The sequence below is a fragment of the Oncorhynchus gorbuscha genome, unplaced genomic scaffold, assembly GCF_021184085.1.
Source record: "Oncorhynchus gorbuscha isolate QuinsamMale2020 ecotype Even-year unplaced genomic scaffold, OgorEven_v1.0 Un_scaffold_1024, whole genome shotgun sequence".
NCBI classification, from domain to species: Eukaryota; Metazoa; Chordata; class Actinopteri; order Salmoniformes; family Salmonidae; genus Oncorhynchus; species Oncorhynchus gorbuscha.
Window position 1 is genome coordinate 63,416 of NW_025745935.1, and position 23,837 is coordinate 87,252.

The 23,837-nt window shown below is 48.7% G+C and overlaps 1 protein-coding gene across 1 annotated transcript; it reads left to right on the plus strand.

Moving 5' to 3' along the window:
- Positions 1-623: 623 nt before the first annotated feature.
- fam117ba (family with sequence similarity 117 member Ba) lies at positions 624-20,394 on the plus strand (the record flags this gene model as incomplete). Its single annotated transcript, XM_046336337.1, has 8 exons — positions 624-1,181; positions 9,577-9,729; positions 10,650-10,733; positions 12,339-12,452; positions 14,265-14,408; positions 14,591-14,807; positions 14,914-15,034; positions 19,512-20,394. Coding segments are annotated over 8 exons (1,725 nt in total), but the record flags the coding sequence as incomplete, so codon positions are not given.
- Between the last annotated feature and the right edge of the window lie 3,443 nt (positions 20,395-23,837).

The following is a 23,837-nucleotide window of genomic DNA, read 5'->3' on the forward strand; positions in this document are numbered from 1 at the left end:
GTTCCTGTTCTAGGATAAATCCCTATGGGATGGAGGGATAAAACAACAGGTTTTGTTCCTGTTCTGGGATAAATCCCTATGGGAAAGATGTATGGGATAAAACAACAGGTTTTGTTCCTGTTCTAGGATAAATCCCTATGGGATGGAGGGATAAATCAACAGGTTTTGTTCCTGTTCTAGGATAAATCCCTGTGGGATGGAGGGATAAAACAACAGGTTTTGTTCCTGTTCTAGGATAAATCCCTGTGGGATGGAGGGATAAAACAACAGGTTTTGTTCCTGTTCTAGGATAAATCCCTATGGGATGGAGGGATAAAACAAGGCATTATCACATACATACTACCATTGCTGCACTGCTATCACACATTTTCCAACTCTAGGCACATAGACCTTCAGAAAAATCACTGAGACATCGTTTCCCTAAGTGAGCCTGACCGAACCCCTGGTTCATGGACTATATCCGTTATATTGTGTGTTGCTGACAACTGCCTCAAAGTCTATTTGAATTCAGGCCCTGTTTTTGTTCTGTAATTTAAAATAATCCGTTCCCTGACTGTTAAACCCATATAGACCGGTGGGTTTTAGACCGCATGGAAACCACCGCACTGTTATTTATACGGTAGGTCTATGCATCGGTCCGCACACGCGCGCCTTGGTTCGTGGAGATCATCTGCACCACGCGCCCTAGCAACTGCAGCATCAGCACGAGCAGCGTGGTGACTCGCTACGACAAAGCCACGCACGGATCCGTTGTGACGGTCTCTCTCCGCTCTGCAGGCAAAGGATCTTCCATCCCCAGCCCTGTTATTTGTTATTTCCCTGATATTCTTCGCGCTAATCTGCAACGTGGATCCTCGCTACCTGAAATATTTTCATCGGATGATATATTTTCACCATTACGACAACACGGACTGCTCATCCTCATCATCAACAACACCGCGCGTTTCAGCAGGCAGGCTACAGCAACGCCCATAGCAACCTCTCTATGCGCATCCACGAGCCATCTGTTCATTACTGCTTGTTTGTGTCTGTCGTCTCCGTCTCCGACATCTCCCCTCCGCTGTCGCCCTCTCCCGGTTCCTCCCCCTGATCCCCCCCTGTCTCGTCTCCAGGTTAGCGGCAGGTCTCATCTCTCGCCTCGCTGCTGGGCACGTATCCTCCATCACAAGGCCTCTTCACAGGTGAGCCAATCACTGGATCTGATTATCAAACGGATAATACTACCGCTAATGAATGCACCGGTCGGCATTGATCATATATTTATCATTTATCTTCTCTTGATTATGGCTGTGTGTTCTTAATAGTGATGACTACTGTAACATGTTGTCCAATGTTTAAGAGTGTGGTCCTGCAGAGAGAGAGAGAGGGAGAGAAAAAGGGAGAGCACATTGTTGGCATCTGGTTTGTGTTTGGATCCAGATATACAGTATGAAGTGCCTTGGTCCCATAGCAACAGTGATGCTTGGTTCTGAGGGAAAGGGAGGGCTCTGCTGCCAAATATAGCTTCTCTGCTGGACCAGCTCTCTCTCTCTTGTATTAGGGTTAATCTGAGCAGCATGACAATAACAATAGACTCAGCTTGTTTCTGAATTGAAACAGGGTAGAGGGCACAGGGGGTAGAGGAGATGGGGTAGAGGAGACGGGGTAGAGGGGACAGGGGGTAGAGGAGACAGGATAGAGGGGGCAGGAGACCGGGTAATGGGGATGGGGTAGAGGGGACGGGGTAGAGGAGACAGGGGGTAGAGGGGACAGGGGGTAGAGGAGACAGGATAGAGGGGGCAGGAGACCGGGTAATGGGGATGGGGTAGAGGAGACAGGGGGTAGAGGGGACAGGGGGTAGAGGAGACAGGATAGAGGGGGCAGGAGACCGGGTAATGGGGATGGGGTAGAGGGGACAGGGGGTAGAGGGGACAGGGGGTAGAGGAGACAGGGGGTAGAGGAGACAGGGGGTAGAGGAGACGGGGTTGAGGAGACAGTGGGTAGAGGAGACAGGGTATCTGGGGACTGGGGGTAGAGAAGACAGGAGGGTAGAGGAGACGGGGTAGAGGAGACAGGGGGAGAGGGGGTAGAGGAGACAGGGGGTTGAGGAGACAGGATAGAGGGGGCAGGGTATAGAGGAGACTGGGTAGAGGAGACAGGGTAGAGGACACGGGGTTGAGGAGACAGTGGGTAGAGGAGACAGGGTATCTGGGGACTGGGGGTAGAGAGGACAAGAGGGTAGAGGGGAGACGGGGGTAGAGGAGACCGGGGGTAGAGGAGACAGGGGGTAGAGGAGACAGGGTAAAGGGGGGTAGAAGAGACAGGTGGTAGAGGGGACAGGGGGTAGAGGGAACAGGGGGTAGAGGAGACAGGGTAAGGGGAACAGAGGGTCTGTATGATGGGTTAGGGTTGATATGGCTGGGTTGGATGGTCTGTATGATGGGTTAGGGTTGATATGGGTTGGATGGTCTGTATGATGGGTTAGGGTTGATATGGGTTGGATGGTCTGTATGATGGGTTAGGGTTGATATGGGTTGGATGGTCTGTATGATGGGTTAGGGTTGATATGGGTTGGATGGTCTGTATGATGGGTTAGGGTTGATATGGGTGGATGGTCTGTATGATGGGTTAGGGTTGATATGGGTTGGATGGTCTGTATGATGGGTTAGGGTTGATATGGGTGGATGGTCTGTATGATGGGTTAGGGTTGATATGGGTTGGATGGTCTGTATGATGGGTTAGGGTTGATATGGGTTGGATGGTCTGTATGATGGTTAGGGTTGATATGGGTTGGATGGTCTGTATGATGGGTTAGGGTTGATATGGGTGGATGGTCTGTATGATGGGTTAGGGTTGATATGGCTGGGTTGGATGGTCTGTATGATGGGTTAGGGTTGATATGGGTTGAATGGTCTGTATGATGGGTTAGGGTTGATATGGCTGGGTTGGATGGTCTGTGTGATGGGTTAGGGTTGATATGGGTTGGATGGTCTGTATGATGGGTTAGGGTTGATATGACTGGGTTGGATGGTCTGTATGATGGGTTAGGGTTGATATGACTGGGTTGGATGGTCTGTATGATGGGTTAGGGTTGATATGGGTGGATGGTCTGTATGATGGGTTAGGGTTGATATGGGTTGGATGGTCTGTATGATGGGTTAGGGTTGATATGGGTTAGATGGTCTGTATGATGGGTTAGGGTTGATATGGGTTGGATGGTCTGTATGATGGGTTAGGGTTGATATGGGTTGGATGGTCTGTATGATGGGTTAGGGTTGATATGGCTGGGTTGGATGGTCTGTATGATGGGTTAGGGTTGATATGGCTGGGTTGGATGGTCTGTATGATGGGTTAGGGTTGATATGGGTTGGATGGTCTGTGTGATGGGTTAGGGTTGATATGGGTTGGATGGTCTGTATGATGGGTTAGGGTTGATATGGGTTGGATGGTCTGTATGATGGGTTAGGGTTGATATGGGTGGATGGTCTGTATGATGGGTTAGGGTTGATATGGGTTGGATGGTCTGTATGATGGTTAGGGTTGATATGGCTGGGTTGGATGGTCTGTATGATGGTTAGGGTTGATATGGGTTGGATGGTCTGTATGATGGGTTAGGGTTGATATGGGTTGGATGGTCTGTACGATGGGTTAGGGTTGATATGGGTGGATGGTCTGTATGATGGGTTAGGGTTGATATGGCTGGGTTGGATGGTCTGTATGATGGGTTAGGGTTGATATGGGTGGATGGTCTGTATGATGGGTTAGGGTTGATATGGCTGGGTTGGATGGTCTGTATGATGGGTTAGGGTTGATATGGGTTGATATGGCTGGGTTGGATGGTCTGTATGATGGGTTAGGGTTGATATGGGTTGGATGGTCTGTATGATGGGTTAGGGTTGATATGGGTTGGATGGTCTGTATGATGGGTTAGGGTTGATATGGGTTGGATGGTCTGTATGATGGGTTAGGGTTGATATGGTCTGTATGATGGGTTAGGGTTGATATGGCTGGGTTGGATGGTCTGTATGATGGGTTAGGGTTGATATGGCTGGGTTGGATGGTCTGTATGATGGGTTAGGGTTGATATGGGTGGGTTGGATGGTCTGTATGATGGGTTAGGGTTGATATGGGTTGGATGGTCTGTATGATGAGTTAGGGTTGATATGGGTTGGATGGTCTGTATGATGGGTTAGGGATGATATGGGTTGGATGGTCTGTATGATGGGTTAGGGTTGATATGGGTTGGATGGTCTGTATGATGGGTTAGGGTTGATATGGCTGGGTTGGATGGTCTGTATGATGGGTTAGGGTTGATATGGGTTGGATGGTCTGTATGATGGGTTAGGGTTGATATGGTTGGATGGTCTGTTTGATGGGTTAGGGTTGATATGGGTTGTATGGTCTGTATGATGGGTTAGGGTTGATATGGGTGGATGGTCTGTATGATGGGTTAGGGATGATATGGGTTGGATGGTCTGTATGATGGGTTAGGGTTGATATGGCTGGGTTGGATGGTCTGTATGATGGGTTAGGGTTGATATGGGTTGGATGGTCTGTATGATGGGTTAGGGTTGATATGGGTTGGATGGTCTGTATGATGGGTTAGGGTTGATATGGGTTGGATGGTCTGTATGATGGGTTAGGGTTGATATGGGTTGGATGGTCTGTATGATGGGTTAGGGTTGATATGGGTTGGATGGTCTGTATGATGGGTTAGGGTTGATATGGGTTGGATGGTCTGTATGATGGGTTAGGGTTGATATGGGTTGGATGGTCTGTATGATGGGTTAGGGTTGATATGGGTTGGATGGTCTGTATGATGGGTTAGGGTTGATATGGGTTGGATGGTCTGTATGATGGGTTAGGGTTGATATGGGTTGGATGGTCTGTATGATGGGTTAGATGGTCTGATGATGGGTTAGGGTTGATATGGGTTGGATGGTCTGTGATGGGTTGGGTTATGGGGGTTGATATGGTTGGATGGTCTGTATGATGGGTTAGGGTTGATATGGGTTGGATGGTCTGTATGATGGGTTAGGGTTGATATGGGTTGGATGGTCTGTATGATGGGTTAGGGTTGATATGGGTTGGATGGTCTGTATGATGGGTTAGGGTTGATATGGGTTGGATGGTCTGTATTATGGGTTATGGGTGGATGGTTGATATGGGTTAGGGGTGGGTTGGATGGTCTGTATGATGGGTTAGGGTTGATATGGGTTGGATGGTCTGTATGATGGGTTAGGGTTGATATGGGTTGGATGGTCTGTATGATGGGTTAGGGTTGATATGGTTGGATGGTCTGTATGATGGGTTAGGGTTGATGGTCTGTATGATGGGTTAGGGTTGATATGGATGGTCTGTATGATGGGTTAGGGTTGATGGTCTGTATGATGGGTTAGGGTTGATATGGGTTGGATGGTCTGTATGATGGGTTAGGGTTGATATGGGTTGGATGGTCTGTATGATGGGTTAGGGTTGATATGGGTTGGATGGTCTGTATGATGGGTTAGGGTTGATATGGGTTGGATGGTCTGTATGATGGGTTAGGGTTGATATGGGTTGGATGGTCTGTATGATGGGTTAGGGTTGATATGGGTTGGATGGTCTGTATGATGGGTTAGGGTTGATATGGGTTGGATGGTCTGTATGATGGGTTATGGGTGTTGATATGATGGGGTTGGGGATGGTCTGTATGATGGGTTAGGGTTGATATGGTCTGTATGATGGGTTAGGGTTGATATGGGTTGGATGGTCTGTATGATGGGTTAGGGTTGATATGGGTTGGATGGTCTGTATGATGGGTTAGGGTTGATATGGGTTGGATGGTCTGGATGGTCTGTATGATGGGTTAGGGTTGATATGGGTTGGATGGTCTGTATGATGGGTTAGGGTTGATATGGGTTGGATGGATGGTCTGTATGATGGGTTAGGGTTGATATGGGTTGGATGGTCTGTATGATGGGTTAGGGTTGATATGGGTTGGATGGTCTGTATGATGGGTTAGGGTTGATATGGGTTGGATGGTCTGTATGATGGGTTAGGGTTGATATGGGTTGGATGGTCTGTATGATGGGTTAGGGTTGATATGGGTTGGATGGTCTGTATGATGGGTTATGGGTTAGGGTTGATATGGGTTGGATGGTCTGTATGATGGGTTAGGGTTGATATGGGTTGGATGGTCTGTATGATGGGTTAGGGTTGATATGGGTTGGATGGTCTGTATGATGGGTTAGGGTTGATATGGGTTGGATGGTCTGTATGATGGGTTAGGGTTGATATGGGTTGGATGGTCTGTATGATGGGTTAGGGTTGATATGGCTGGGTTGGATGGTCTGTATGATGGGTTAGGGTTGATGGGTTGGATGGTCTGTATGATGGGTTAGGGTTGATATGGGTTGGATGGTCTGTATGATGGGTTAGGGTTGATATGGGTGGATGGTCTGTATGATGGGTTAGGGTTGATATGGTCTGTATGATGGGTTAGGGTTGGGTTGGATGGTCTGTATGATGGGTTAGGGTTGATATGGCTGGGTTGGATGGTCTGTATGATGGGTTATGGTTGATATGGTTAGGGTTGTTGGATGGTCTGTATGATGGGTTAGGGTTGATATGGGTTAGGGTTGATATGGGTTGGATGGTCTGTATGATGGGTTAGGGTTGATATGGGTTGGATGGTCTGTATGATGGGTTAGGGTTGATATGGGTTGGATGGTCTGTATGATGGGTTAGGGATGATATGGGTTGGATGGTCTGTATGATGGGTTAGGGTTGATATGGGTTGGATGGTCTGTATGATGGGTTAGGGTTGATATGGCTGGGTTGGATGGTCTGTATGATGGGTTAGGGTTGATATGGGTTGGATGGTCTGTATGATGGGTTAGGGTTGATGGGTTATGGGTTGATGGGTTAGGGTTGGTTGGATGGTCTGTATGATGGGTTAGGGTTGATATGGGTTGATATGGGTTGGATGGTCTGTTATGATGGGTTGATGGGGGTTGATATGGGTTGGATGGTCTGTATGATGGGTTAGGGATGATATGGGTTGGATGGTCTGTATGATGGGTTAGGGTTGATATGGCTGGGTTGGATGGTCTGTATAATGGGTTAGGGTTGATATGGGTGGATGGTCTGTATGATGGGTTAGGGTTGATATGGGTTGGATGGTCTGTATGATGATGGGTTATGGGTTGATATAGGGTTGATATGGTTGGATGGTCTGTATGATGGGTTAGGGTTGATATGGGTTGGATGGTCTGTATGATGGGTTAGGGTTGATATGGGTTGGATGGTCTGTATGATGGGTTAGGGTTGATATGGGTGGATGGTCTGTATGATGGGTTAGGGTTGATATGGGTTGGATGGTCTGTATGATGGGTTAGGGTTGATATGGGTTGGATGGTCTGTATGATGGGTTAGGGTTGATATGGGTTGGATGGTCTGTATGATGGGTTAGGGTTGATATGGCTGGGTTGGATGGTCTGTATGATGGGTTAGGGTTGATATGGTTGGATGGTCTGTATGATGGGTTAGGGTTGATATGGGTTGGATGGTCTGTATGATGGGTTAGGGTTGATATGGTCTGTATGATGGGTTAGGGTTGTGATGGTCTGGATGGTCTGTATGATGGGTTAGGGTTGATATGGCTGGGTTGGATGGTCTGTATGATGGGTTAGGGTTGATATGGGTTGGATGGTCTGTATGATGGGTTAGGGTTGATATGGGTGGGTTGGATGGTCTGTATGATGGGTTAGGGTTGATATGGGTTGGATGGTCTGTATGATGGGTTAGGGTTGATATGGGTTGGATGGTCTGTATGATGGGTTAGGGTTGATATGGGTTGGATGGTCTGTATGATGGGTTGGGTTATGGGTTGGATGGTGATATGGGGGTTGATGGTCTGTATGATGGGTTAGGGTTGATATGGGTTGGATGGTCTGTATGATGGGTTAGGGTTGATATGGGTTGGATGGTCTGTATGATGGGGGTTATGGGTTGGATGGTCTGTATGATGGGTTAGGGGTTGGATGGTCTGTGATATGGGTGGGTTGATGGGTTATGGGTTAGGGTTGATATGGGTTGGATGGTCTGTATGATGGGTTAGGGTTGATATGGGTGGATGGTCTGTATGATGGGTTAGGGTTGATATGGGTTGGATGGTCTGTATGATGGGTTAGGGTTGATATGGCTGGGTTGGATGGTCTGTATGATGGGTTAGGGTTGATATGGGTTGGATGGTCTGTATGATGGGTTAGGGTTGATATGGGTTGGATGGTCTGTATGATGGGTTAGGGTTGATATGGGTTGGATGGTCTGTATGATGGGTTAGGGTTGATATGGGTTGGATGGTCTGTATGATGGATTAGGGTTGATATGGTTGGATGGTCTGTATGATGGGTTAGGGTTGATATGGGTTGGATGGTCTGTATGATGGGTTAGGGTTGATATGGGTTGGATGGTCTGTATGATGGGTTAGGGTTGATATGGGTGGATGGTCTGTATGATGGGTTAGGGTTGATATGGGTTGGATGGTCTGTTTACAAACAACTCTTGCTATACATTTACATTTAAGTCATTTAGCAGACGCTCTTATCCAGAGCGACTTACAAATTGGTGCATTCACCTTATCACATCCAGTGGAACAGTTACTTTACAATAGTGCATCTAAATCTTAAAGGGGGGGGGGAGAGGGAATACTTATCCTATCCTAGGTATTCCTTAAAGACGTGGGGTTTCAGGTGTCTCCGGAAGGTGGTGATTGACTCCGCTGTCCTGGCGTCGTGAGGGAGTTTGTTCCACCATTGGGGGGCCAGAGCAGCGAACAGTTTTGACTGGGCTGAGCGGGAGCTGTACTTCCTCAGTGGTAGGGAGGCGAGCAGGCCAGAGGTGGATGAACGCAGTGCCCTTGTTTGGGTGTAGGGCCTGATCAGAGCCTGGAGGTACTGAGGTGCCGTTCCCCTCACAGCTCCGTAGGCAAGCACCATGGTCTTGTAGCGGATGCGAGCTTCAACTGGAAGCCAGTGGAGAGAACGGAGGAGCGGGGTGACGTGAGAGAACTTGGGAAGGTTGAACACCAGACGGGCTGCGGCGTTCTGGATGAGTTGAAGGGGTTTAATGGCACAGGCAGGGAGCCCAGCCAACAGCGAGTTGCAGTAATCCAGACGGGAGATGACAAGTGCCTGGATTAGGACCTGCGCCGCTTCCTGTGTGAGGCAGGGTCGTACTCTGCGGATGTTGTAGAGCATGAACCTACAGGAACGGGCCACCGCCTTGATGTTGGTTGAGAACGACAGGGTGTTGTCCAGGATCACACCAAGGTTCTTAGCGCTCTGGGAGGAGGACACAATGGAGTTGTCAACCGTGATGGCGAGATCATGGAACGGGCAGTCCTTCCCCGGGAGGAAGAGCAGCTCCGTCTTGCCGAGGTTCAGCTTGAGGTGGTGATCTGTCATCCACACTGATATGTCTGCCAGACATGCAGAGATGCGATTCGCCACCTGGTTGTCAGAAGGGGGAAAGGAGAAGATTAGTTGTGTGTCGTCTAGAATGAAACATATTTCTTATTTTCCCCTCTCTTCTTCTCTTCCTGTCTTTCTGCAGAGAGCAGCTGATTCAGCTCCTCCCACTTCCTCTGGCTCCTCCCAGCTGTGGCCCCTACTGGGCACGCTCCTTGGCTCTTACCTTCTTGGTCCCCGGCCTCAGGACGGAAGCCACGCCCACCACACTCCCTGCATGAGGGACAAGGCCACTCAGGTGTGTGTGTGTGTGTGTGTGTGTGTGTGTGTGTGTGTGTGTGTGTGTGTGTGTGTGTGTGTGTGTGTGTGTGTGTGTGTGTGTGTGTGTGTGTGTGTGTGTGTGTGTGTGTGTGTGTCTATTCATGTATCTCACCTCTCTCTGTGGTGTCAGACCCCCAGGGTGTGTGTGTGTGTGTGTGTGTGTGTGTGTGTGTGTGTGTGTGTGTGTGTGTGTGTGTGTGTGTGTGTGTGTGTGTGTGTGTGTGTGTGTGTGTGTGTGTGTGTGTGTGTGTGTGTGTGTGTGTGTGTATGTCATGTATCTCACCTCTCTCTGTGGTGTCAGATCCCCAGAGTGTGTGTGTGTGTGTGTGTGTGTGTGTGTGTGTGTGTGTGTGTGTGTGTGTGTGTGTGTGTGTGTGTGTGTGTGTGTGTGTGTGTGTGTGTGTGTGTGTGTGTTTGTATTCATGTATCTCACCTATCTCTGTGGTGTCAGACCCCCAGGGTGTGTGTGTGTGTGTGTGTGTGTGTGTGTGTGTGTGTGTGTGTGTGTGTGTGTGTGTGTGTGTGTGTGTGTGTGTGTGTGTGTGTGTGTGTGTGTGTGTGTGTGTGTGTGTGTGTGTATCTCACCTCTCTCTGTGGTGTCAGACCCCCAGGGTGTGTGTGTGTGTGTGTGTGTGTGTGTGTGTGTGTGTGTGTGTGTGTGTGTGTGTGTGTGTGTGTGTGTGTGTGTGTGTGTGTGTGTGTGTGTGTGTGTGTGTATTCATGTATCTCACCTCTCTCTGTGGTGTCAGACCCCCAGGGTGTGTGTGTGTGTGTGTGTGTGTGTGTGTGTGTGTGTGTGTGTGTGTGTGTGTGTGTGTGTGTGTGTGTGTGTGTGTGTGTGTGTGTGTGTGTGTGTGTGTGTGTATTCATGTATCTCACCTCTCTCTGTGGTGTCAGACCCCCAGGGCCTGGGCGGATGAGAGGAGGCGGGGGAGCCACAAAAGATCGGCCTCCTGCGGGAGCACCGACCAGCTCAAAGAGGTTAGTCACACTGTTCAGTCTCTGCCTTTAGATACTGACAACATAGTGACAACATAATGACAACATAATGACAACATAATGACAACATAATGACAACATAATGACAACATAATAACAACATAATGACAACATAATGACAACATAATGACAACATAATGACAACATAATGACAACATAATGACAACATAATGACAACATAGTGACAACATAGTGACAACATAGTGACAACATAATAACAACATAGTGACAACATAATAACAACATAATGACAACATAATGACAACATAATGACACTCCACATAGTGACAACATAGTGACACTCCACATAGTGACAACATAGTGACACTCCACATAGTGACAACATAGTGACACTCCACATAGTGACACTCCACATAGTGACACTCCACATAGTGACTCTCCACATAGTGACTCTCCACATAGTGACTCTCCACATAGTGACACTCCACATAGTGACAACATAGTGACACTCCACATAGTGACACTCCACATAGTGACACTCCACATAGTGACACTCCACATAGTGACACTCCACATAGTGACACTCCACATAGTGACACTCCACATAGTGACACTCCACATAGTGACTCTCCACATAGTGACTCTCCACATAGTGACACTCCACATAGTGACAACATAGTGACACTCCACATAGTGACACTCCACATAGTGACACTCCACATAGTGACACTCCACATAGTGACACTCCACATAGTGACACTCCACATAGTGACACTCCACATAGTGACAACATAGTGACACTCCACATAGTGACAACATAGTGACACTCCACATAGTGACACTCCACATAGTGACAACATAGTGACACTCCACATAGTGACACTCCACATAGTGACAACATAGTGACACTCCACATAGTGACAACATAGTGACACTCCACATAGTGACAACATAGTGACACTCCACATAGTGACACTCCACATAGTGACAACATAGTGACTCTCCACATAGTGACTCTCCACATAGTGACTCTCCACATAGTGACACTCCACATAGTGACACTCCACATAGTGACAACATAGTGACACTCCACATAGTGACACTCCACATAGTGACACTCCACATAGTGACAACATAGTGACTCTCCACATAGTGACAACATAGTGACACTCCACATAGTGACACTCCACATAGTGACACTCCACATAGTGACACTCCACATAGTGACAACATAGTGACACTCCACATAGTGACAACATAGTGACAACATAGTGACACTCCACACAGTGACACTCCAAATAGTGACACTCCACATAGTGACACTCCACATAGTGACAACATAGTGACACTCCACATAGTGACAACATAGTGACAACATAGTGACACTCCACACAGTGACACTCCACACAGTGACACTCCACATAGTGACACTCCACACAGTGACACTCCACATAGTGACACTCCACATAGTGACACTCCACACAGTGGCACTCCACATAGTGACACTCCACACAGTGGCACTCCACATAGTGACACTCCACAGTGACAACTACCCACGTCTTAGTGGTAAAGACAACAACATCCTACCAATACACCCCCTAACCCAGTAACTCTTCTCTCCTCCAGATTGCTAAATTGCGACAGCAACTCCAGCGCAGTAAGCGCAGCAGTCGTCACCGCAGGGACAAGGACCGCAGGTCCCCCTTCAATGGGAGTCATGCTGCCATCATCCAGTCACAGGTAACCTGAGCACCATTACAGAGAGTACCCTAACCTTTAGTTACAGAGAGTACCCTAACCTTTAGTTATAGAGAGTACCCTAACCTTTAGTTACAGAGAGTTCCCTAACCTTTAGTTACAGAGTACCCTAACCTTTAGTTACAGAGAGTACCCTATACTTTAGTTACAGAGAGTACCCTAACCTTTAGTTACAGAGAGTACCCTAACCTTTAGTTACAGAGAGTACCCTAACCTTTAGTGACAGAGAGTACCCTAACCTTTAGTTACAGAGAGTACCCTAACCTTTAGTTACAGAGAGTACCCTAACCTTTAGTTCCAGAGAGTACCGTAACCCTAACCTTAGGTTACAGAGAGTACCCTATACTTTAGTTACAGAGAGTACCCTAACCTTTAGTTACAGAGAGTACCCTAACCTTTAGTTAGAGAGAGTACCCTAACCTTTAGTTACAGAGTACCCTAACCTTTAGTTACAGAGTACCCTAACCTTTAGTTACAGAGAGTTCCCTAACCTTTAGTTACAGAGTACCCTAACCTTTAGTTACAGAGAGTACCCTATACTTTAGTTACAGAGAGTACCCTAACCTTTAGTTACAGAGAGTACCCTATACTTTAGTTACAGAGAGTACCCTAACCTTTAGTTACAGAGTACCCTAACCCTAACCCCGTCGCTAAGGTTTAACCCTAACCCCATCACTAAGGGTTAACCTTACCCCCATCACTAAGGGTTAACCCTACCCCCATCTCTAAGGGTTAACCCTACCCCCATCTCTAAGGGTTAACCCTACCCCCATCACTAAGGGTTAACCCTACCCCCATCTCTAAGGGTTAACCCTAACCCCCATCTCTAAGGGTTAACCCTAACCCCCATCTCTAAGGGTTAACCCTAACCCCATCCCTAAGGGTTAACCCTAAACCCCATCTCTAGAGGTTAACCCTAACCCCCATCTCTAAGGGTTAACCCTAACCCCATCCCTAAGGGTTAACCCTAACCCCATCCCTAAGGGTTAACCCTAACCACATCCCTAAGGGTTAACCCTAACCCCATCCCTAAGGGTTAACCCTAACCCCATCCCTAAGGGTTAACCCTAACCCCCATCTCTAAGGGTTAACCCTAACCCCATCCCTAAGGGTTAACCCTAAACCCCATCTCTAGAGGTTAACCCTAACCCCCATCTCTAAGGGTTAACCCTAACCCCATCCCTAAGGGTTAACCCTAACCCCATCTCTAAGGGTTAACCCTAACCCCCATCCCTAAGGGTTAACCCTAACCCCATTCCTAAGGGTTAACCCTAACCCCCATCCCTAAGGGTTAACCCTAACCCCATCCCTAGGGGTTAACCCTAACCCCCATCCCTAAGGGTTAACCCTAACCCCATCCCTAAGGGTTAACCCTAACCCCCATCCCTAAGGGTTAACCCTAACCCCATCTCTAAGGGTTAACCCTAACCCCATCCCTAAGGGTTAACCCTAACCCCCATCCCTAAGGGTTAACCCTAACCCCATCCCTAAGGGTTAACCCTAACCCCATCCCTAAGGGTTAACCCTAACCCCCATCCCTAAGGGTTAACCCTAACCCCATCCCTAAGGGTTAACCCTAACCCCATCCCTAAGGGTTAACCCTAACCCCATCCCTAAGGGTTAACCCTAACCCCCATCTCTAAGGGTTAACCCTAACCCCCATCCCTAAGGGTTAACCCTAACCCCCATCCCTAAGGGTTAACCCTAACCCCATCCGTAAGGTTTAACCCTAACCCCCATCTCTAAGGGTTAACCCTAACTCTACCACTAACCTTTCCCCTGTCTGTATGTAAGGCCCAGATGCCCAATAAGACCATCCTGATCCCCGTCCCCAAGTCGACGGCGCCTCGCTTCAGGAACAGTGTGGAGGGTCTCAACCAGGAGATAGAACGCATCATCATCCGTGACACACCACAACTACGAGATGAGGTTATTATTGTGAGTCCTTGTTCTTGTTAACACACACACACACACACACACACACACACACACACACACACACACACACACACACACACACACACACACACACACACACACACACACACACACACACACACACACACACACACACACACACACAAATCAACTGTTGTTATTTATGTGTGCTTTGGGTTCAGCCCCAAGATGTCCCAGACGGGCACCGCGCCCCCCCACCCCTCCCCTCCCAGCGCAGCAGCTCCACCCGAAGCATTGACACACAGACCCCCTCAGGAGGGGGCCTCGGTGGCGGTAAGCATAGCAACAGCAGCAGCCGGCCCGACTCCATCTCTCCCTCCTACCTCACCATCCTCAACGATATGGGAGGAGGCAGCCCCTACCCCGCAGAGGAGAAAGGTACACACACACACATTTCCATAGCTTTGTCCCCCCCTCACCCTGAATATTGTGACTGACCTGCTCTCTCGCTCTCTCTCTGTCCGTTTGTCTGTCTGTCCCTCAGAACTGGGTCCCTGCTCACCTCTCCCGAAGTATGCAGCGTCTCCGAAGCCCAACAACAGCTACATGTTCAAGAGGGAGCCGCCGGAGGGCTGTGAGAAGGTCAAGGTCTTTGAGGAGTCACTGTGAGTACAGCCTAACCTTAACCTCTAACCCTAACCCCTGACCCTAAACGTCCTGAGGGCTGTGAGAGTACACCTTAACCTCTAACCCCTGATCCTATACGTCCTTAGGGCTGTGAGAGTACACCTTAACCTCTCACCCCTGACCCTAAACGTCCTGAGGGCTGTGAGAGTACACCTTAACCCCTAACCCCTGACCCTAAACGTCCTGAGGGCTGTGAGAGTACACCTTAACCTCTAACCCTAACCCCTGACCCTAAAGGTCCTGAGGGCTGTGAGAGTACACCCTAAACCCTGACCCTAAATGTCAACAAGCACTTACAAGCATAGCACTTACACAAATGACTGAGGATTGGCTGAGAGAAGTTGATAATAAAATGGTTGTGGGGACTGTCTTGTTAGATTTTAGTGCAGCTTTTGACATTATTGAACAGTCTGCTGCTGGAAAAACATGTGTTATGGCTTTAGAATCAGTTATGGCTTTAGAATCAGGAATTCCCCAGGGTAGCTGTTTAGGCCCCTTGCTTTTTATTTTTTTACTAACGACATGCCACTGACTTTGAGTAAAGACAGAGTTTCTATGTATGCAGACAACTCAACACTATACACGGCAGCTACTACAGCAACTGAAATGACTGCAACACTCAACCCTAACACCTTGGAGGGTTAACCCCAACCCTAACTCCTTCGAGGGTTAACCCCAACCCTAACTCCTTCGAGGGTTAACCCCAACCCTAACCCCTTGGAGGGTTAACCCCAACCCTAACCCCTTGGAGGGTTAACCACAACCCTACCCCATTGGAGGGTTAACCCTAACCCCTTGGAGAGTTAACCCTAACCCCTTGGAGTGTGAGCCCCAACCGTAACCCATTGAAGGGTTAACCCCAGCCCTAACCCCTTGGAGGGTTAACCCCAACCCTAACCCCTTGGAGGGTTAACCCTAACCCATTGGAGGGTTAACCCCAGCCCTAACCCCTTGGAGGGTTAACCCTAACCCTAACCCCTTGGAGGGTTAACGCTAACCCATTGGAGGGTTAACCCCAGCCCTAACCCTTTGGAGGGTTAACCCCAACCCTAACCCCTTGGAGGGTTAACCCCAACCCTAACCCCTTGGAGGGTTAACCCCAACCCTAACCCCTTGGAGGGTTAATCCTAACCCCTTGGAGGGTTAACCCTAACCCCTTGGAGGGTTAGCCCCAACCCTAACCCCTTGGAGGGTTAGCCCCAACCCTAACCCCTTGGAGGGTTAACCCCAACCCAAACCCCTTGGAGGGTTAGCCCCAACCCTAACCCCTTGGAGGGTTAACCATTAACCCCTTGGAGGGTTAACCCCAACCCTAACCCCTTGGAGGGTTAACCCCAATCCTAACCCCTTGGAGGGTTAACCCCAATCCTAACCCCTTGGAGGGTTAACCCTAACACCTTGGAGGGTTAGCCCCAACCCTAACCCCTTGGAGGGTTAACCCCAACCCTAACCCCTTGGAGGGTTAACCCCAACCCTAACCCCTTGGAGGGTTAACCCTAACCCTAACCCCTTGGAGGGTTAACGCTAACCCATTGGAGGGTTAACCCCAGCCCTAACCCTTTGGAGGGTTAACCCCAACCCTAACCCTTGGAGGGTTAACCCCAACCCTAACCCCTTGGAGGGTTAACCCCAACCCTAACCCCTTGGAGGGTTAACCCTAACCCCTTGGAGGGTTAGCCCCAACCCTAACCCCTTGGAGGGTTAACCCTAACCCCTTGGAGGGTTAACCCCAACCCCTTGGAGGGTTAACCCCAACCCCTTGGAGGGTTAGCCCCAACCCTAACCCCTTGGAGGGTTAACCCTAACCCCTTGGAGGGTTAACCCTAACCCCTTGGAGGGTTAACCCTAACCCCTTGGAGGGTTAACCCTAACCCCTTGGAGGGTTAGCCCCAACCCTAACCCCTTGGAGGGTTAACCCTAACCCCTTGGAGGGTTAGCCACAACCCCAACCCCTTGGAGGGTTAACCCCAACCCCTTGGAGGGTTAGCCCCAATCCTAACCCCTTGGAGGGTTAACCCTAACCCCTTGGAGGGTTAACCCCAACCCTAACCCCTTGTAGGGTTAGCCCCAACCCTAACCCCTTGGAGGGTTAACCCTAACCCCTTGGAGGGTTAACCCCAACCCTAACCCCTTGGAGGGTTAACCCTAACCCCTTGGAGGGTTAGCCACAACCCCAACCCCTTGGAGGGTTAACCCCAACCCCTTGGAGGGTTAGCCCCAATCCTAACCCCTTGGAGGGTTAACCCTAACCCCTTGGAGGGTTAACCCCAACCCTAACCCCTTGGAGGGTTAACCCTAACCCCTTGTAGGGTTAGCCCCAACCCTAACCCCTTGGAGGGTTAACCCTAACCCCTTGGAGGGTTAACCCCAACCCTAACCCCTTGGAGGGTTAACCCTAACCCCTTGTAGGGTTAGCCCCAACCCTAACCCCTTGGAGGGTTAGCCCCAAATCTAACCCCTTGGAGGGTTAACCCCAACCCTAACCCCTTGGAGGGTTAACCCCAACCCCTTGGAGGGTTAACCCCAACCCTAAGCCCTTGGAGGGTTAGCCCCAACCCTAACCCCCTGGAGGGTTAACCCCAACCCTAACCCCTTGGAGGGTTAGCCCCAACCCTAACCCCTTGGAGGGTTAGCCCCAACCCTAACCCCTTGGAGGGTTAACCCCAACCCTAACCCCTTGGAGGGTTAGCCCCAACCCTAACCCCTTGGAGGGTTATCCCCAACCCCTTGGAGGGTTAGCCCCAACCCTAACCCCTTGGAGGGTTAGCCACAACCCCAACCCCTTGGAGGGTTAGCCCCAACCCTAACCCCTTGGAGGGTTAACCCCAACCCTAACCCCTTGGAGGGTTAACCCTAACCCCTTGGAGGGTTAACCCCAACCCCTTGGAGGGTTAGCCACAACCCTAACCCCTTGGAGGGTTAGCCCCAACCCTAACCCCTTGGAGGGTCAGAACATTAAAACTAGCGTGAGCCCACCAAGCCCACCATAGTAGAAGCTAACTCAGAACATTAAAACTAGCTCGAGCCCACCATAGTAGAAGCTAACTCAGAACATTAAAACTAGCGTGAGCCCACCATAGTAGAAGCTAACTCAGAACATTAAAACTAGCGTGAGCCCACCATCGTAGAAGCTAACTCAGAACATTAAAACTAGCGTGAGCCCACCAAGCCCACCATAGTAGAAGCTAACTCAGAACATTAAAACTAGCGTGAGCCCACCATAGTAGAAACTAACTCAGAACATTAAAACTAGCGTGAGCCCACCGAGCCCACCATAGTAGAAGCTAACTCAGAACATTAAAACTAGCGTGAGCCCACCAAGCCCACCATAGTAGAAACTAACTCAGAACATTAAAACTAGCGTGAGCCCACCAAGCCCACCATCGTAGAAACTAACTCAGAACATTAAAACTAGCGTGAGCCCACCAAGCCCACCATCGTAGAAACTAACTCAGAACATTAAAACTAGCGTGAGCCCACCAAGCCCACCATAGTAGAAACTAACTCAGAACATTAAAACTAGCGTGAGCCCACCAAGCCCACCACAGTAGAAACTAACTCAGAACATTAAAACTAGCGTGAGCCCACCATAGTAGAAGCTAACTCAGAACATTAAAACTAGTGTGAGCCCACCAAGCCCACCATAGTAGAAGCTAACTCAGAACATTAAAACTAGCGTGAGCCCACCAAGCCCACCATAGTAGAAGCTAACTCAGAACATTAAAACTAGCGTGAGCCCACCGAGCCCACCATAGTAGAAGCTAACTCAGAACATTAAAACTAGCGCGAGCCCACCATAGTAGAAGCTAACTCAGAACATTAAAACTAGCGCGAGCCCACCGAGCCCACCATAGTAGAAGCTAACTCAGAACATTAAAACTAGCGCGAGCCCACCATAGTAGAAGCTAACTCAGAACATTAAAACTAGCGCGAGCCCACCGAGCCCACCATAGTAGAAGCTAACTCAGAACATTAAAACTAGCTCGAGCCCACCTTGGTAGAAACTAACTCAGAACATTAAAACTAGCTCGAGCCCACCATAGTAGAAGCTAACTCAGAACATTAAAACTAGCGCGAGCCCACCATAGTAGAAACTAACTCAGAACATTAAAACTAGCTAACTCAGATCATTAAAACTAGCGCGAGCCCACCGAGCCCACCATAGTAGAAACTAACTCAGAACGTTAAAACTAGCGCGAGCCCAACATAGTAGAAACCAACTCAGAACGTTAAAACTAGCGCGAGCCCACCATAGTAGAAACCAACTCAGAACGTTAAAACTAGCGCGAGCCCACCAAGCCCACCATAGTAGAAGATAACTCAGAACAGGTACAGCCTTTTGTGGCCAAACTGGTATTACTCCTCTTGTATAGGAAAAGGGCACTCTGCTAAGTAAATACCATAAATAATCGGTGTCATATATTAGTGTTGAATGACAATGTGTGTGTGTTACAGTCCCAGACCCCTCCAGGAGATTCCTCCCTTCCTGTGTCCGGACCGTAACAAGGTGAACTTCATCCCTAAGAGTGGCTCAGCCTTCTGCCTGGTCAGCATCCTGAAGCCCCTGTTGCCCGCCCCGGAGCTCAGCTTCAGATCAGGGGTTGGCCTCCGCAGCCTGTCCCCCAGCTTGGTGCCTCTGGGTGGGGTTGGCCTGCGCAGTCTGTCCCCCTCCATGATGCCTCTAGGTGGGGTGGGCCTCCGTAGCCTGTCCCCTTCCCTAGGGGTATCCTGGGGCACAGTCCACCAGCAACCATGCCTGCCCAGACACCTGGAGGAACCAGAGAGCTAGAGCACCACACTTCTGCCCCGGAGGACAGACTGCTGAATAACATCGCAGTCAGATAAACATAATGAACATAATACCCTGCTGATCGAGACGCCTTCGACATGCTAACTCCCCTGGTCATAACTGCCCCCTGGTTCTACCTGCTCATTCTAACTCCACCCACTGGTCCTACCTGGTCCCAACGTTCCACTGATCCTATGTACCGAGAGGATACAGGAGACACATTAAACCATGAAACCTCTCCACATTTTCAAATCATTATTATGTATCTTGAATTAAGATGTCTTCCAGTGTGAAGCTGTGTGGTTTCCATGGTGATCCAGGTTGTGTGGTTTCCGTGGTGATCTGGGCTCAGAGATATTGTAGCAAAACTAAGATGGGCGGGATGAAAGAAAAACAATAATGTGCCTGAAGACCTGTCTCGTGGTGCCTGTCCAGTGTTCTGCTTCGTCTGCCTCCCCTCTCTCTCATTCCCTCCCTCCTTTCCTCTCTCCCTTCCTTCCTCCATCCCTCCCCTTTCCTCATTCCCTCCCTCCCCTTTCCTCCCTCCCTTCCTCCATCCATCCCTCCTTTCCTTCCTCCTTTCCTTCCTACATCCCTCCCCTTTCCTCACTCCCTCCCTCCACTTTCCTCACTCCCTCCCTCCCCTTTCCTCCCTCCCTTCCTCCATCCATCCCTCCCTACCCTTTCCTCCCTCTCTTCCTCCATCCATCCCTCCCTACCCTTTCCTCCCTCTCTTCCTACCCTTTCCTCCCTCTCTTCCTACCCTTTCCTCCTTCCTCCATCATCCCTCTTTTTTCCTCCTTTTCTCCCTCCTTCCCTCCCCTCCCCTTTCCTCCCTTCCTCCATCCCTCTTTCCTTCCTCCCTCTATCCCTCCCCTTTTCTCCCACAGATGGTTGTTGGCCTTCCTGTGACATTGGGTGCTGTAGGTGTCCTGGAGGGCAGGTAGTTTGCCCCCGGTGATGCGTTTGGCAAACCGCACCACCCTCTGGAGAGCCCTGCGGTTGTGGGCGGTGCAGTTGCCTTACCAGGCGGTGATACAGCCCGACATGATGCTCTCAATTGTGCATCTGTAAAAGTATGTGAGGGTTTTAGGTGCCAATTCAAATTTCTTCAGCCTCCTACGGTTGAAGAGGCGCTGTTACTTTACTGTGCCTGCCATGGGGAAGTGTCTGAAATGTATTGGATCTGGAGATAATGAGGCACTGTGTTTGTATTTTAGGCAACAATGAGAACTGGATTAAAATAGTAATAATATAACATTATTACTAGGTTGGTTAGTGGTCATTTAAGGGTGGTTAGTGGTCATTTAAGGGTGGTTAGTGGTCATTTAAGGGTGGTTAGTGGTCATTTAAGGGTGGTTATGGGGTCATTTAAGGGTGGTTAGGGGTCATTTAAGGGTGGTTAGGGGTCATTTAAGGGTGGTTAGTGGTCATTTAAGGGTGGTTATGGGGTCATTTAAGGGTGGTTAGGGGTCATTTAAGGGTGGTTATGGGGTCATTTAAGGGTGGTTAGGGGTCATTTAAGGGTGGTTAGTGGTCATTTAAGGGTGGTTATGGGGTCATTTAAGGGTGGTTAGGGGTCATTTAAGGGTGGTTATGGGGTCATTTAAGGGTGGTTAGGGGTCATTTAAGGGTGGTTAGGGGTCATTTAAGGGTGGTTAGGGGTCATTTAAGGGTGGTTAGGGGTCATTTAAGGGTGGTTATGGGGTTAGGGGTCATTGAAGGTGGGTTAGGGGTAATTTACAGTTGGTTGGGGGTTTAAGGTTAGTTAGGGGTCATTTAAGGTTGATTAAGGTTGATTGGGGGTTAGGGGGTCATTTAAGGTGGGTTAGGGGGCTAGGGGTCATTTAAGGTGGGTTAGGGGGTTAGGGGTCATTTAAGGTTGGTTAGGGGGTAATTTAAGGTTGATTGGGGGTTAGGGGGTCATTTAAGGTGGGTTAGGGGGCTAGGGGTCATTTAAGGTGGGTTAGGGGTCATTTAAGGTTGGTTAGGGGGTCATTTAGGGTTGGTTAGAGGTTTAGGGGTCATTTAAGGTTGGTTAGGGGGTCATTTAAGGTTGGTTAGAGAGTTAGGGGTCATTTAAGGTTGGTTAGGGGGTTAGGGGTCATTTAAAGTGGGTTAGGGGGTTAGGGGTCATTTAAGGTGGGTTAGGGGTCATTTAAGGTTGGTTAGAGAGTTAGGGGTCATTTAAGGTTGGTTAGGGGTCATTTAAGGTTGGTTAGGGGGTCATTTAAGGTTGGTTAGAGAGTTAGGGGTCATTTAAGGTTGGTTAGGGGGTTAGGGGTCATTTAAGGCGGGTTAGGGGGTTAGGGGTCATTTAAGATTGGTTAGGGGGTTAGGGGTCATTTAAGGTTGGTTAGGGGTTCATTTAAGGTTGGTTAGAGAGTTAGGGGTCATTTAAGGTTGGTTAGGGGGTTAGGGGTCATTTAAGGTGGGTTAGGGGGTTAGCGTAACTTACTTAGGGTTCGATTCAATCTGGATGGCTGAAGCGTTACAGACCGTGTGATAGAAATGTGAAGGTCATTTCCCATTGAGCCGACATATGCAGCGTTTACCGTGAATGCTGTCTCCGGTAACACAGGAACATTGCCTTTACATTTCTATCAGGTGGTAAAGTTGAACTTCAGCCATACAGATTGAATAGAGCCCTTAGGGTGGGGAGGCGTTTTTGGTGGTTATTACCAGAGCTCAGAATTGATCCCGGTCGGGGCTCTAAGCGTTCTACATAACTGTACAGACTTCTAAACTACCAGTACTGTCCACTCAACAGAGAAATGAAGAGCTCTTCTGTCAAAGTAGATTTTAATATTGGAGATGATATTTGATCATGTTTTACAAACTGTAGCAGTAGAGATGGGGTTTCCTGTTATAGGTCAACTTTGGACACGAAAAACAGTCCAACTCCGCATCTTTCCCAATTTTCAAACATAAACAGGGCCTTTGGTGGTACATAGTGTCATTCTAGTCAGGTGTGCACATGACCAACGTACAGTTGAATCGGAAGTTTACATACACCTTTGCCAAATACATTTAAACTCGGTTTTTCACAATTCCTGACATTTAATCCTACTACAAATTCCCTGATTTAGGTCATTTAGGATCACCACTTTATTTTAAGAATGTGAAATGTCAGAATAATAGTAGAGAGAATGATTTCTTTCATCACATTCCCAGTGGGTCAGAAGTTCACATACACTCAATTAGTATTTGGTAGCATTGCCTTTAAATGGTTTAACTTTTGCAAAAGTTTTGGGTAGCCTTCCACAAGTGAATTCCACAAGTGAATTTTGGCCCATTCCTCCTGACAGAGCTGGTGTAATGGGGTCACGTTTGTAGGCCTCCTTGCTCACACACACTTTTTCAGTTATGCCCACAAATTTTCTATAGGATTGAGGTCAGGGCTTTGTGATGGCCACTCCAATACCTTGACTTTGTTTTCCTTAAGCCATTTTGTCACAACTTTGGAAGTGGTCTTCTTCCCTGCTGAGCCTTTCAGGTTATGTCCATATAGGACTCGTTTTACTGTGGATATAGATACTTTGGTACCTGTTTCCTCCAGCATCTTCACAAGGTCCTTTGCTGTTGTTCTGGGATTGATTTGCACTTTTCACACCAAAGTATGTTCATCTCTTGGAGACAGAACGTGTCTCCTTCCTGAGCGGTATGATGGCTGCGTGGTCTCATGGTGTTTATAGTTGCGTACTATTGTTTGTACAGATGAACGTGGTACCTTCAGGCATTTGGAAATTGCTCCCAAGGATGAACCAGACTTGTGGAGGTCTACAATTCTTTTTCTGAGGTCTTAGCTGATTTCTTTTGATTTTCCCATGATGTCAAGCAAAGAGGCACTGAGTTTTAAGGTAGGCCTTGAAATACATCCACAGGTACACTTCAAATTGACTCAAATAGCCTATCAAAAGCTTCTAAATCCATGACATAATTTTCTGGAGTTTCCAAGCTTTTTAAAGGCACAGTCAACTTAGTGTATGTAA